General features: G+C 61.2%; 1 protein-coding gene across 2 annotated transcripts in view; it reads left to right on the top strand.

The window, feature by feature from the left end:
- The window catches only part of ASIC4 (acid sensing ion channel subunit family member 4), a 79,287-nt gene extending 72,421 nt beyond the window's left edge, over window positions 1–6,866 (top strand). For both annotated transcript variants that reach the window (XM_090046222.1, XM_090046223.1), the window contains exons 9-10: window positions 4,464–4,568; window positions 4,823–6,866. In XM_090046222.1, coding sequence (XP_089902348.1) covers window positions 4,464–4,568; window positions 4,823–4,942 — 225 coding nt within the window. In that variant the 3' untranslated portion in view covers window positions 4,943–6,866. The remainder of the gene's footprint in view (window positions 1–4,463; window positions 4,569–4,822) is intronic.
- The last annotated feature ends 7,723 nt before the right edge of the window (window positions 6,867–14,589 follow it).

A 14,589-nucleotide genomic window follows, 5' to 3' on the forward strand; every position in this document is an offset into this window, starting at 1 on the left:
ACCGTTCGACCTCTCATCCCTTGGGGCGCTCTGGTGAACAGACGTTCCCCCAGATCCTGGTGGTCACCCCTGATAAACTTATAGGTGGCCATCAGATCCCCCCTGAGCCTGCGCTTTTCCAGGGTAAAGACCCCCATGGCTCTCACCCTGTCGGTGTAAGGTCTGTTTTCCTGACCTCTGATCCTGCGCGTGGCTCTCCTCTGGACTCTCTCAAGCTTCTCCACATCCTTTTTGAATTGTGGAGCCCAAAACTGGACGCAGTACTCCAGCTGCGGCCTCACCAAGGCCGAGTACAAGGGGAGAATGACGTCCCGGGATTTGCTCGAGAAGCATCTATGGATGCACGCCAGCATTTTGGTCGCTTTACTAGCCGCAGCATCGCATTGCAGGCTCATGTTCATCTTGTGGTCAGTGATGACCCCCAAGTCTCTTTCTTCTGTAGTGCTATCCAACGTAGCACTGCCGAGCCTATAAGGGTGCTGCAGGTTTTTCCTCCCAAGGTGGAGAACCTTGCATTTTTCGGTGTTAAACACCATGAGGTTCTCGTCCGCCCATTTGCTGAGCTTGTCCAGGTCAGCCTGGATCACCCGCCTGTCTTCTGGCGTGGATGCTTTGCCCCAGAGTTTGGTGTCATCGGCGAACTTGGCCAGTCCGCTTCTGACTCCAGTGACCATGTCATTAATGAAGATGTTGAACTTATAGGCTCGGCAGTGCTACGTTGGTTAGCACTACAGAAGAAAAAGACTTGGGGGTCATCATTGACCACAAGATGAACATGAGCCTCCAGTGCGATGCTGCGGCTAGTAAAGCGACCAAAATGCTGGCATGCATCCATAGATGCTTCTCGAGCAAATCCCGGGACGTCATTCTCCCCTTGTACTCGGCCTTGGTGAAGCCGCAGCTGGAGTACTGCGTCCAGTTTTGGGCTCCACAATTCAAAAAGGATGTGGAGAAGCTTGAGAGAGTCCAGAGGAGAGCCACGCGCATGATCAGAGGTCAGGAAAACAGACCTTACACCGACAGGCTGAGAGCCATGGGACTCTTTAGCCTGGAAAAGCGCAGGCTCAGGGGGGATCTGATGGCCACCTATAAGTTTCTCGGGGTGACCACCAGGATCTGGGGGAACGTCTGTTCACCAGAGCGCCCCAAGGGATGAGAGGTCGAACGGTCACAAACTCCTGCAAGACCGTTTCAGGCTGGACATAAGGAAGAATTTCTTTACTGTCCAAGCCCCCAAGGTCTGGAGCAGTCTGCCAGCGGAGGTGGTTCAAGCACCTACATTGAACACCTTCAAGAGTAAATTGGATGCTTATCTTGCTGGGATCCTATGACCCCAGCTGACTTCCTGCCCTTTGGGCAGGGGGCTGGACTCGATGATCTCCCGAGGTCCCTTCCAGCCCTAATGTCTATGAAATCTATGAAATCTATGAATATGGGTCCAAGGACAGAGCTTTGGGAGGCCCCACTGGTCACAGGACACCACGACTATTGACTTCCATCAACCACCACCCTCTGGGTCTGACCACGGAGCCAGTTTCCCAGCCACCGGATCGTGGTGGAGCCAAGGCCACAACTGGCCAGTTTCATCAAGAGGTGATCATGGGATACCAGATCGAAAGCTTTTTTGAAGTCAAGATATACGACATCAATCTCTTCTCCCTTGTCCAGGTGATAGGTCACCTGGTCGTAGAAGGAAATGAGACTGGTCAAGCAAGCAGATCACACCAAGCTGCGGGCAGTAGTGGGTACACTGCCCACTAGGATTCAGAGAGACCTCAACACATTGGAGGACTGGACCAAAAGAAGTCTCCTGAGGTTCAACAAGGACAAGTGCAAAGTCTGGCACTTAGGAGGGAGCGATCCCCTGCACCGGGGCAGGCTGGGGGGGACGGACTGGGCAGCAGTTCTGCAGAAAAGGACCTGGGGGGATGGGACAAAAAGCTGGACAGGAGCCAGCAGTGTCCTTGGTGCCTAGAAGGGTAATGGCACCCTGGGCTGCATTGGTAGGAGCGTTGCCAGCAGATCGAGGGCAGTAATTCCTCCATCTCTTCAGCACTGGGGAGGACACATCTGGAGTCCCGTGTCCAGCTGTGGACCCCCCACTACAGAAAGGATGTGGATAAATTGAGAAGTTGAGGTTGGATATTAAGAAAAACTTTCTGACTAAGCGGGTAGTAAAACACTGGCACAGGCTCCCCAGAGAGGTGGTGCAGTCTCAATCATTGGAGGTGTTGAAGACCTAACTAGACAAAGCCTTGGCTGGGATGCTGTAGTTGGGGCTGGTCCTGCTTGGAGCAGGGGGTTGGACTCAGTGTGACCCCCTGAGGTCCCTTCAACACTTGTTGTCTGTGATTTTATGATTGTACGAGTCTGTGGCCGGGCACCGCAGCAGGGCCAGAGCAGAGCTGAGCCAGTGGTGGTGGACGATTGAAGGCGCCGGGCTCAGCGCATGGAGAGGAAAGGATGACGGGGCTGGGCCGTGTGGCACTCATGGCAGCCCCAGGCTGCAGAGCGGAGCGGAGGTGGCTGCTGGTCCCAGGCCCCGGCCTTCGCTGGCTGCTGCCTGGGGCCAGGAGGGAAATTTCCGCTCCTGTCGCTGGCAGGGTCAGAGGGTTTCCCCTTTCTCAGCGGTGCTGGCTGCTGGCTGCATCCCGTGCTGGGGCTGTGCCAATGCTCCTGCCAGGCCTCAAACCCGCAGGGTCCTGGCCACAGGCTCTTGCCCCTACTCACGCTGCCTTGAAGGCAAGCAGGGATTTGCCCCCTGCTCAGTCTGGCTCAGCCTGGGGGGGTTTGCCTCCCTCTGCAGCTGGGGCATGGCCTAGGCCTGGGCTCTCTCAGCAGCAAGGCTGGGGGCTCTTGGTGTCCCTGGGCCTCATCACAGCACATGGGGCTGGGGCGTGTTAAGATCAGGTCAGATCACGCCAGGTCTGGGGTGTTACCAGATTTGCCCGCTACTTTGGGGTGTGCTCATTTATTAGGGCTAGGGTCTTGTTAATTCTATCAAGGTGCTGCTTGCGTTACTGGTGTTTCTATACGGAGCTGTATCTCTCCCTTCTGCAAGCCCTCACCCCCAGTGGAGTGGGGAAGTGGGGAAAAGAGAAGTAAAGAAGGCAAAATATACCCAATTACCACCAGTTTGACTATAAAAGTTATTTATTGCTAAGTAGATGAAATATATAATGACACTGGTAGTAATAGACATGCAAAGGAAAAACAAACACAAACAGTGAAACCAGGGTATACTGTGACTAAGTATTTGGGGAAACTTGGCTCAAGCTTAACTAATACAGTTCAAGTTCAGAAATCTGTGCTTAGAGAGAGAGAAGAGAAAAGAGAGAGGGCGCTGGGATCTCACCAGCCCAAGGCACTCGGGCTGCACAGCCGACAGGTCAAAGTTCTCAGCACGATCCTTGAAGGGAGACGATCTGCCTCCTGCCGCCTCTCCAGAAGAAAGCAGGTGGTGTCAGCACACACTGCTGCTTCTTTTACAGATTTTTATACCCCAGTTCAGCTTCTTTCAGGCGTTCTCAGTAGTGTAAATCAAATTGTCCTCTCTATTGACAAGGGGTTATCTGGGTGGAACATCTCAGGAACTTGATTGATACTCAGGAAACACCTACTTGGGAGCCAGCTTGACATTATACACTTGATGGGGTATCTCCTGGTGTCCTCAGAAACAATAGATTGCAGCATCAGAGTTTTGGATTTTTACTTGCTGTGAACAAGCCTCAGCTTAGCATGACTTTTCCAGATCTTGCTATAGTCTTTTAACAGACTTAAGGCAATTATTGGAGTGTTCATAACCTGTTGTGGAGAGGACTTCCACCCCTCGTCCTGGGAAAAGTATGACAACACTTGTGGTGGGGGGAGTTCTTTGTAAATCCATATTAGAACTTGTCTGATAAGTGCTGAGCTGGGTGCGGGGGTTGATCAGCATTTGGAGCACAGATTCCCCATCGTGCAGTGTTCCCCTGCTTCGCTGATCCCAGAATTCACTGCAGTCTCTGCTTCAGGCTGTCTGTTCTCCGTCTCTCATGTAAATGAATGGTCATCTGGCCCCATCTCAGATGCAAATGAGACCTAGGGCAGTTGTTGCACTTTTGTCACCCTTATCTGGAGGGTTTTAGGTGCGTCTCTCACTGCATCTTAATCAGTTTCTGTTTAGGTAGAGGAGGGGGGCGATTCTTTGTGAGTCAGACAGTCTGTGTCCTGTGTCAGGGTTCCCCAAGAACATGGCGCTGACAGGTAACGGGGGTGGGATGGGGCTGGGGCTGGGGCTGGGCCTGTCCGGAGCTGGGCTGGGCAAGAGGGGACCCCAGAGGACCCTACAAGACCCCTCCCCGGGATCCTCAGTGCATGCATGTGTCCCCATGCAAGGCTGCATGCGGGGCTGCTCGCCTGCCTGCGCTCCCATGCCCATGTGTGCAGGGCCGCAGCCATGTCTCCCTGTCTCCCACGCCCAGGTGATCCGGGACAGGGTGAACCGCGCCCTGCGCCGCTCCAAGCCGCCCCTGAAGAAGCCGTCGGGCAGCATAGCCACCCTGGGCCTCGAGGAGCTCAAGGACCAGGTACGGGCGCCGGCAGCCCTGGGCGCAGGGCCTGGCACTGCCGAGTGTTGGAGCCATGCTGGGCGGGGCGGCCACCCAGCATAGCAGGATGGGCCGTGTGTGAGGGCTGCTGGGAGCATGGGGCAGCGCAGCTCAGCACCCCTTGCCTCCCAGCCCGCTCTGGGCCCTGCGGGTGGGCAGAGGACGTGCAGAGCCACCTCCCTGGGGCAGGAGGTCCGGGCAGCAACTGCGCCCCAGCAACTCCTCCCTTTCAGAGCCCCTGCGAGACGCTGGGCCGGCACGTGGAAGGCGCCTACACCGCTGGGATCCTGCCCAACCACCACCACCGCCACCACTACTCCCACCAGGGTGTCTTCGAGGACTTTGCCTGCTAGGCTGGGCCGCACTGCCCAGACCCACGCCCAGCTCCACAGGCATGAGGCTGCCCCGCTCCCGTCCAGGCCGGCGCGGCCCTGACCCCACCAGCGTCCTGCGCTGCCCAGAGACGCCGCTGAGGCCCCTTCCGGGGACTCCTCCCGCCCATCCCTGCACCGGCAGCCGGGGCCAGCCCCATCTCCAAGCACACAGTGCAGCGCAGGCGGACAGACCATCGCAGTGGGGCAGAGTGAGGGGCCAGCCTGGCGCTGAGACCAGGGCCCAGGGGCAGAGCCGCTGGCTGCAGGCCAGGGGAGCAATGCAGATGGGGGAGGCAGTAGATTTGTTACATGAATGGCGGGTTGGCCTTTTGGGGGTGCCCCCTGCCCTGCAGCCCCAGGCTGGATGGGCATTGCCCCCCAGGCAGCACCCCACTGCCACGGAGGAGTTCACTGCGACCTCGGCAGGGAGAGATGCAGCCTGACCCTGGGAAGAGCCCCTGCGTGGCAACCCCGTGGCTCCTGCGAGGCCACAGCCCGTCCTGCGCCTCAGTGGCCCCTGGGCCTGGTCACCCTGTCTGCAGCCCTCACAGCTCCCAGCCCTGTGCAGCACCTACACTGTGACCCCGCCAGCCCCCAGGCCCCCTGCATGCAGCTGTGCAGCACTGACACTGTGACCCCGACCCCCGCCCCACACCCCGCTGTGCCATCGCTGCACCCCTCACCCTGTCCAGTGCCGATATGCTGACCCTGCCCAGCAGCATACCCACCAGTAGCCCCCTTCCCACGGCTCCCCCGGGGCACGGGAAGATGCGCCGAGCCATTCCCGCCAGCTGGCCAGGTTAGAGCCAACACAGCACATGGGCGCAACCCTCCCGGGGTCTCCACCCAGCACCAGTGCCAGCCTCACCCACAGCACACGGCCCTTGCACATGTGTACACACACAGCCACATCCCTCCCACCCCCGCCACACATGCAGTCCCCCCCCCGGCAAGGGCACCGGCTGAGCCCACACGCTGTATATTTGTACATAGTCGCCAGCAGCCCCAGTTCGTGGCCAAGCTCCGGGGCAGGGGTGCACTGGGTTGTGTGGTGTGGTGCAGCAGGGAGCCTGGGGCTCCGGGGGTGGCTTAAGGGGACACTCAGGCTTGGTCTGGGGACAGCAGGTGGGCAGTGTTGGCCAAACCCCAAGGCTGTTCTTTGCCAGCCTGATGCGGCACTGGCAGGTCGTGGGGATGGGGCGGCTCCAGGGCACCGCGCAGACCTGAGCTCAGGGCAGCCCTGAGGGTTGCAGGGCTGCGCTCTGCCCCTTTCTGTTACTGCAGGCAGGGAAGGGGGCAGCTTTCGCGTGCCCTTGCCCCCAGGATGTGCATCCATGCCAAGCTGCGCAGCGGGGCTTGCCAGGCATTGCCTGGACCCACGGGGTCAGGGACAGTGAGGGGGAGCGCGTTCCCCAGCCAGCGGCTGTCTGTGCCCTGCGGAGCCCTGAGGCGGCCTGGCTGGAGCAGCCCCAAACCCTAGCGTGGGCTGTTCCCAGAGTGAGGCCCCTAACACCCCTAACCCCAGCTGCAGCGCCCGAAGCCCCACAAGCACCTGCTCCAAGCCAGGGCGTGGCCCTGGAAGAGCCGCGGGGAGCGCCCACCCGTGCATCGGCTGAGGCAAGCCCCCGGGGCCCGGGACCGGCTCCCGGCTGCCCCTGCCAGGCTCACGTGCTCCCGCATAGCCCTGGCCCTGCACATGTGATCCTCCCACCCCGCCCGGCCTGGGCAGACAGGATCCGGCCGAGAGCCGTGTCCGTGGCCCAGCCACCCAGCCTGGGTGCAGGCTTCCACGAGAGCTGCCCGGGGAGGGTCTGAGCGCCCCCATGTCTCTGGCCAGCGTGAGCCCCGCGAGGCGCCGTTTTATAACTGTACAACAGCTCTGAATAAAGAGGCACAAGCAGAACCAGGCCGGCGCGGCGTGGGCTCCTGCGGGGTGGGCTGGGGGCGGGGGCGGGGTCTTGGGGAAGGGCCTGGGCCCCCGTGGCACGGAGCGGGGTGGCCTGACGACCAGAGGCCACGCTGGCACTGCCCTCCTGTCCCGCCCAGCCCCAGGCTCTGGTGCAGGACAGCAAAGCAAGAGGGGCACGTGGCCCAGGGGGAGCAGAGCCACGGGCGCACTGTCCCTTTGTGCGCGGCTGTGGGCCAAGGAGCTGCATGAGGGTGAAGCTTAGCAGGGCGCAGAGGCCGCGTGGCTGCAACCGCACCACACCTGCATGGCTGGGCCCAGCCCTGCACCAGCGCTGGACTGCGCCGCTCGGGCACTGGGCGAGGTGCCCGTGGGCCAAGCCCTGCAGCAATGAGGAACTGCTGCTGCTTCCAGCAATAGGCGTCATCTCCGATTTCTCTCGTGGTCTCCAGGCAGAACATGCCCGGTTTACTTGCCCTCACCTCTTTGGGCTCACGTTTGTCACGCAACCCTGCTGGTCTCAAGGGCACCACCGCCATCCTCAAACGTAGCACCCAGACGTGTGCCCGGTGCTGCAGCCCAGCTGCACGGCAGGTCGCAGGGGCCTGCCCAGGGCCCGGCTGCTCGCAGCAGGCAGCTGCGAGGTGTGAGCGGCTGCGCCGGGGTCCGGAGCCTGCCTGGCTCATCCCCGGCGGCAGCTGCACGTGCGCGGCGGGGAGCCCGGCGGGGAAGAGGCCAGGGCTGCACTGCCACGGCCAGCAACCGGCCCTTCCGGGCTCCCCCACGGTCCACCTCTGGGACGCCAGCGCCTTCCAAGTCCAGGTCCCCGGGGGCTCTTGGGGACTCAGCCCAAAAGCCTTGCTGACCCATTGTACATCTTACGTGCCTCTGGCTGCAGCCCCAAATAGCAAGGTGATGCCTTTTTTCAAACGAGAAAGCAAATGCAGAGTCGTGGAGTGGCTGTGGGCCCAAACCCTGAGCCCTGCTCAGCAGCGTGGCCCTTGCCCAGCCTGCGTTGTACGTTCGGGGGGCCTGCCCCGGGTCTCGGCTCACGTGTCTGCGCACCAGCATCCTGCGGGTCCAGCTCAGCTTTCCTGTCTATCGAGATCCCTGCGACGACGACGCCCGTCTTCCGGCGGGTCCCAGGGTCACGTCACGTGCAGACTTGTCCGGAGGCCTGAGCGTGAGCAGGCGTCTTGAACGGCCCCTGGCCCAGGCCTGGCCCCCGCCCTGGGGCGCTGCATGGCCCGCCGCCATCGAGCCAGGACCGCTCCCCTTCACTTACGGCCCAGGCAGGAGGCTCTGGCCGGGAGGGCTCCCGGAGACCTCGGGGCGGTTTTCCTCGGAGTCCTTCGCGCGCGTCTCCGGGGGAGCACCGCTGGGAGAGCCGCCGGCGAGCTCCCTCGGCCCCCGAGCCGGTGGGCGCAGCCCGGGGTGTCTGCTCGGTGTCCCCGGGGGAGCGCTCGTTTGGGACCTGTGACCCGCACGAGCACACCCTGTTTTCTCTTTGGTTGTCCCCCGTAATTTATTAGTGTTTTTAAAGCACTGGTCACCCCACCCAGTGGCGGCCCCGTGGCGGTGTTAGGCTTTTAGCTTTTTTACGCTTTTAAGCTTTTAGCCTTTTAGAAAACCGCCAGGAAGACATCGAGCGCCGGGCAACAACAAGCTACCCTTATCCAGACTGTTTTTAGTTGGACCGACGGGGGGTGAGGGGTGCACGTTCCCCACCGGCCGCCATCCGCAGGCGACCCATAGAGACTGGTGGGCTACACCGTGACATTGTGAGGACGTCAAATAGTCCCCTTTACTTGCAGGAACCGAGCCACCACACAGCCTCCCTGCGGTAGTTTTATCCAGCCGACGTATCTGACCCAGTCAGAGTTTATGCCTGGCCTTGCTAAAGCCAGGAGCGTTGTGGTGCCGTGGAGGCAGAGCCGCTGAAGGGCTGCAATGGAAAGCGCTGCCGAAGGCTGGCAGCGGAGCATCTTGCTGAGAGGCTCGTGAGGTGCAAACACGTCTTCATTATGCGCAGAAGCTCGTATAGCGAACTACTTCCAGCAAAAGGAAGTGTCCCATTTCCAGCGAAGGGGAACAGTGTTTGAAGGGTGAAGCTGTGATAACACGGTGCAGACAAGCGCCCCCCCACCCCGGCTGGGCATCGTGTCCCCCCAGCGAGCCCCTGCCCGGCAGCCCCCCACCCCCCAGCACCTGCGGCTATGGGTGCCCTGGGCGCCCCGCACACCACTCACGGGCCCTTCCCCCCCCCCGACTGGGCCCAAGACTTAATTGCTCTTCCAGGAATCAGAAAGCGAAAGCTCCCAGGAAACCCGTGGGAACCCCCGGGCACCGGGAACGCCCGGGCACGGCCGGCAGGGCCCAGCCGCAGCGAGGCGCCGTGTGCTCACGGCCGGGGGCATCCGGGTACGGCGGTGACCGTGCCCAGTACTTACCCTGGCTGGACCGGGCCCAGCCCCAGGCACTGACTTGCACCCACCAAAGCCAGTGCCCCCACCCTGTTACCAGAGTTGCCCGTCACTCTGGGGTGCGCGCATCTATGAGGGGCACGTTTCTGGGGGTCCGTGTCATTCTATCGATGCGCTGCTCGTGGCACTTGCGTTTCTGTACGGCGCTGTATCTCTCCCTTCTGCACGGCCCCCCGCAGTGGAGCCATCTTGCAGGGCTCAGGGTCAATGGGGCCGGGCTCCTCCCCCCACCCAGTCAGGCAAACACACGTACGCACATGCACACACCGATTAGCATCCCGGCTCAGTGCGAGATGCACGGGCGTAAGCCCACTGCGCCCCGTGCGCCCAGGGCCCCAGCAGCGACCCCGGGACCCCCGACGAGCCCCGGCCTGGTGGCAGGCAAGCAGGGGCCCATGGAGGGAGGGACCTAGCCAGCTGGGAGCGGGTAAGTGCACCGAGGAGGGCCATGCCCCCCCCCGGTCCTACTTGGCCCACCCCCCAGGGAGCCGCGCGACCAGGCCGTACAAACAGGTGCCCTCCTGGGCCTGGCGCACGAGTTGGCGGGGGAGTTCATGCAGGAGGGGGCGCGGGAGGGCCCGAGGCCCTGCCTGTGCACCCCCCAGAGTCAGCAGTGCCTTGGATGGGCTTGCGCCGCACCCCGAGGGTGCCCCCCGCCCCCCCGGCACCTCAGAGACGGCCGCCCAGACGGAGCCCACGGCCCGGGCTCCACGCAGACGGGGCCCCTGGCTCTCGGCCGCGGGGGCTGCCTGTCCCTTTTTCAGGCTCTGAGCCCGGGAGCATGGCCCCCTCCCCGTGCGGGGTCTGCTCCCTTTGGGGTCTCTGGCGCGCCAGCGGGAGGAGCTCCAGGCCACAGTCATAGTTTCATAGTTTCTAGGGTCGGAAGGGACCTGAGCAGATCATCAAGTCCGACCCCCCGCCATGGCAGGAAAGAGTACTGGGGTCAAACGACCCCAGCAAGGTGTTCATCCAGCCTCCTCTTACAGACCCCCAGGGTAGGGGCCTGCACCACTTCTCTTGGAAGCTGGTCCCAGATCCTAGCCGCCCTGACCGTGAAGTCACCTCCTGATGTCTAGTCTGAATCTCCCCTCCGCCAGCTTGTGACGTTATTCCTGGTCACTCCTGGTAGCACGCCCTTCTAGTGCGCCCGCATCCCCCCACATCTTAGTGTCATCAGCAAATTTGAACAGGGGCTTTTTACCCCCTCATCCCAGTCCCTGATGAAGATGTTGAACAGTGCGGGCCCGAGGACCGAGCCCTGGGGGGCCCCGCTGCCCACATCCCTCCAGGTCGACAATGACCCGTCCCCCACCGCTCTCTGGGCGCGGCCCTCCCGCCAGTTGGCGGCCCATCTGACTGTGGGGGTGTCCACACCACAGCCCCCAGTTTCTTGACGAGAACAGGGTGAGAGACAGTGTCGAAGGCCTTCTGGAAGTCGAGGAAGACGATGTCCACTGCTACCCCTGCGTCTAATGATCTGGTGACCTGGTCGTAGAAGGCACCAGGTCGGTCTGACAGGACCTGCGGCTAACGAACCCGTGCTGGTTGCCCCTGAGCATAATCTCCCCCCCAGCCCCTCGTGGACATGCGCCAGGATAACTCTCTCAAACAGCTTGCCCAGGATCGAGGTAAGACTAACTGGCCTATAGTTTCCCGGGTCCTCCTTCCTCCCCTTTTTGAAGATGGGAACCACGCTGGCCTCTCCCAGTCCTCCGGCCCCACTCCAGAGCCCCACGAGTGCTCGTACAGCCGTGCCAGGGGTCCTGCAATGGCCGCAGCCGTTTCCCTCAGCACTCGGGGGTGGAGATCGTCCGGACCCGCTGATTTCAACACGTCCAGTCCCGCCAGACGTGCCCTGACTAGATCCGCCCTGACCCTGGCCCTGGGTGCGCCTCCCCTGGGGCCTGAGGGGGGTCGGCGGGGGGGTGACTGCTCAGGAAAATGGAGGCACAGAAATCATTAAACATGTTGGCTTTGTCATCTGGTGTGACAACCAAATTTCCTAGCGTGTCTTGCAGGGGCCCCACGTTACCCGGTACCTTCTTTTTGCCCCCTGTGTATTTCAAGGAGGACTTCTCGTTGTCCTTGATCCGGGAAGCTAGTCCCAGTCCCATCTCCGCCTTGGCCTCCCTGACTGCCCCCCTACATCCCTGAGCAACTGCAGTATAGTCCTCCCTGGGGGTGGCCCCTCCCCGCTCCCCGCTATCGGGTGTGCGCCTCCCTTTTAGATGTTCCCGGATGCTCTTGGTGAGCCATGGGGGTTTGTGTGCCCTCCTGCTCCCTTTGATCCGTGTTGGGATTACCTCCTTTGGGCTTGGAGGATCGTCTCCTTAAGGAGCGACCACTCCCCTTGGTCAACCGCACCCTGTCCTGCATCAACAGGGGCATCACTAACAGGTCCAGAGGGGTCTTGCTCCCCCTCTATGCAACACCCGGCTCCCCTCCCCTCGGGGACCTCAGCGCTTCCCCACCTATCCTGCTTAGCTCGTTGAAGTCCGCCCTCCTGAAATCCAGGGCTGCCGCCTTGCTGCCGGCCTTTGCTACCTTGCGCTGGATGGTGACTCCCAGCGGGCGATGATCGCTGTCGCCCGGGTGGTCGAGCACTGGCAGCCCCCGCACCAGGCCGTCCCCGTGGCCAGCACCAGGTCCAACAAGGTGTCTCCCCGGTGGGGCTGTGCACCTCCTGGGTTAGATGGAGGTCCTGCAGTTGGGCTAGGGACCTACGTGAGCGGTCAGACCTGGCTGACTGCTCTTCCCAGCAGATGTCTGGAAAGTTCAGGTCCCCCGTGATGACCACGTCCTTGGACCTAACGACCTCCGTGAGCTGACCTAAAAATTCCTGGTTGAGCTCTTCCCCGTGGTTGGGGGGTCTGTAGTAGACCCCACTGTTAAGTCTCTTTCCCCTTGACTGCCTTGTAATCTAACCCAAATCACTTCAGAGCACCCTTCCTCTGACTCTTTGTTAACTGATGAGGATATGTATTCCTCCTTAATGTAGAGCGCAACGCCCCACCTTTCCTCCCTGTCCTGTTCCTCCCGTACAGCCCATAGCCCTTGACATTCACTGCCCAGTCATGCGTTGGGTCCCACCACGTATCAGTGATCCCCGCTGTGTCCAGGTTGGTGTCAGCCAGCAGGAGGGTGAGTTCCTCCTGTGGCAGGCCAGCAGGGGGCGCTCCTGGGTTGAGCCGCCCACCCCCCTGCGCCCCCCCACCTTCCCGGCCCCAAGCGCCTCCCCAGGGCGCCTCACGTCCGGCCGACCCCCTTCCTGGAGCACGCGCTAGCCTGGGGGCAATGTCGCCGCCACCACCCCGAGAAGGGACTGTCTCGGCCCTGTGTCCTTGGGGAAACACCGGCAGAATGGTCTGACGGGTACTCGACCCAGTACGGGCACTTGGGCACTTCCCCAAGTCAAGGGACAAAAAGGAAAGTCTCCCTTAGTCCGCAGACCTAAGGGGTCTCTTAGGCATAATTTAGACCCACCCCTCAATGAGTCTCCCACACCAGTCAAAAAGGAGAACTGTATTGATTACAGGGGTAGGGTGAGAATAGGGTACAGGATTGAGCAATATCATGGAAATCCTATAGAGCAAACAGTCTGGCTGAGGTAGCCTTTTGATCACGCATCTGCGTTACTGCCAGCTAGATCTCTACCCAGATCTCGAGTAGCTTACTCACAAGCATCTTCCCAAGGCAGGTGAAGTTTCCCTCTGGAGGCCAGCAGTTTCTAGCTTGCGAGTTTGGGGAAGAGACAGCCAGTTTCGGATGGTACAGCTCCCCTGAGTCCCCCACATGGCTGCTGCCCCCCCCTCCTGGGCAGTCTTAACTTATATAGCCCCTGTGACCTCGTTCACCTGGCCCAGTGGAGGCCAGCTCCGGTGGGCTGTCGGCCACCAATTTGAAATACATCACTAGTTACCAGACAGACTCCAGCCCACCATGTAGATGCCCCTCACCCAGGTGGCTGATGCCAGTCCTGTGGGCAGGGGGAGCAGGTTCCCCCTCCCTCAGGACTGCAGCCAGCTCAGGTCACCTAAAGAGACCGGCTGAGGTGTGACTCCTCTGTGCTGGCCCCTCTAATCACATTGTCACAGGGCAGAGATTTTGGGGAGAAACCAAGGTGGCTTTCTGCCCCACCACCTGCTTGTTCGCCATACTACGAGCATTTGTGTAGAGGCATTTGAGGCCTCCTGTGGATGTGTGCACTGGCCCCCTAATCGCAGCATTGCCCTGGCCCCTGTCACTTACCTGGGTGTGCGTTTCGCTCGTCGGCCTGGGCTGGGCTGTAGTTGTGGGTGTTGCTTGGTCTGGCAGTCCGATGATTCCTCCACACTTGTCTTCCCCTTCCCCCAAAAAGCTTAGTTTAAAGCCCGCTGGAGGAGGTCCGGCAACCTAGAAGAAAACACACTTCATCCGCGGGTGCTGAGGGAATTGGCTGGTGTCGTTGCGGAGCCATTGGCACGGCTGTTCGAGGACTCCTGGTGCTCGGGCCGAGTCCCTGAGGGCTGGAAAAGGGCCAGTGTGGTCCCTATTGTCAAGAAGAGGAGGAAGGAAGAGCCTGGCAACTACAGGCCAGTCATGGCTATAGGTTCGGGGCTGCCCCTCTCGGCAGCACAGAGGCAGAGAGGGATCTTGGAGTCAGGATTGACTGCAGGATGAATACGAGTCGCCAGTGCGACGAAGCAATAGGCAGAGCCGACCGCACCCTGTCCTGCATCAGCGGGGGCATCGCTACCAGGTCCCGAGAGGTCTTGCTCCCCCTCTATGCGGCGCTGGTCAGGCCGCGGCTGGAGTCCTGTGTCCAGTCCTGGGCGCCGCACTTCAAGAGGGACGTGGGGAACCTGGAGAGGGTCCAGACGAGGCCACTCGTATGGCCGGGGGCCTCCGTGGCCAGCCCGATGAGGAGAGGCTGAGGGACCCGAATCTCTTCAGTCTCCGCAAGAGGAGACTGAGGGGGGATATTGTGGCTGCTACAGCCTCATCAGGGGCCAGCAGCAGGGACTCGGGGGAAGCTGCGGGAGGAGAAGTTCAGGTTAGATATTAGGGAGAACGACTTCACTGTAAGGGTGGCCAGAGCCTGGAATAGGCTCCGCAGAGAAGTGGTGGAGATCTTCAAGAGGAGCCTGGACAGGCACCTGGCTGGGGTGTTATGACCCCTGCCACCCCCAGTGCTCCTCCTGCCCATGGCGGGGGTCGGACTCGATGATCTGTCCGGGTCCCTCCCGACTCAGTGATTC

This window comes from Crocodylus siamensis, chromosome 4, assembly GCF_052110815.1.
Source record: "Crocodylus siamensis isolate JL-2025a chromosome 4, ASM5211081v1, whole genome shotgun sequence".
NCBI classification, from domain to species: Eukaryota; Metazoa; Chordata; order Crocodylia; family Crocodylidae; genus Crocodylus; species Crocodylus siamensis.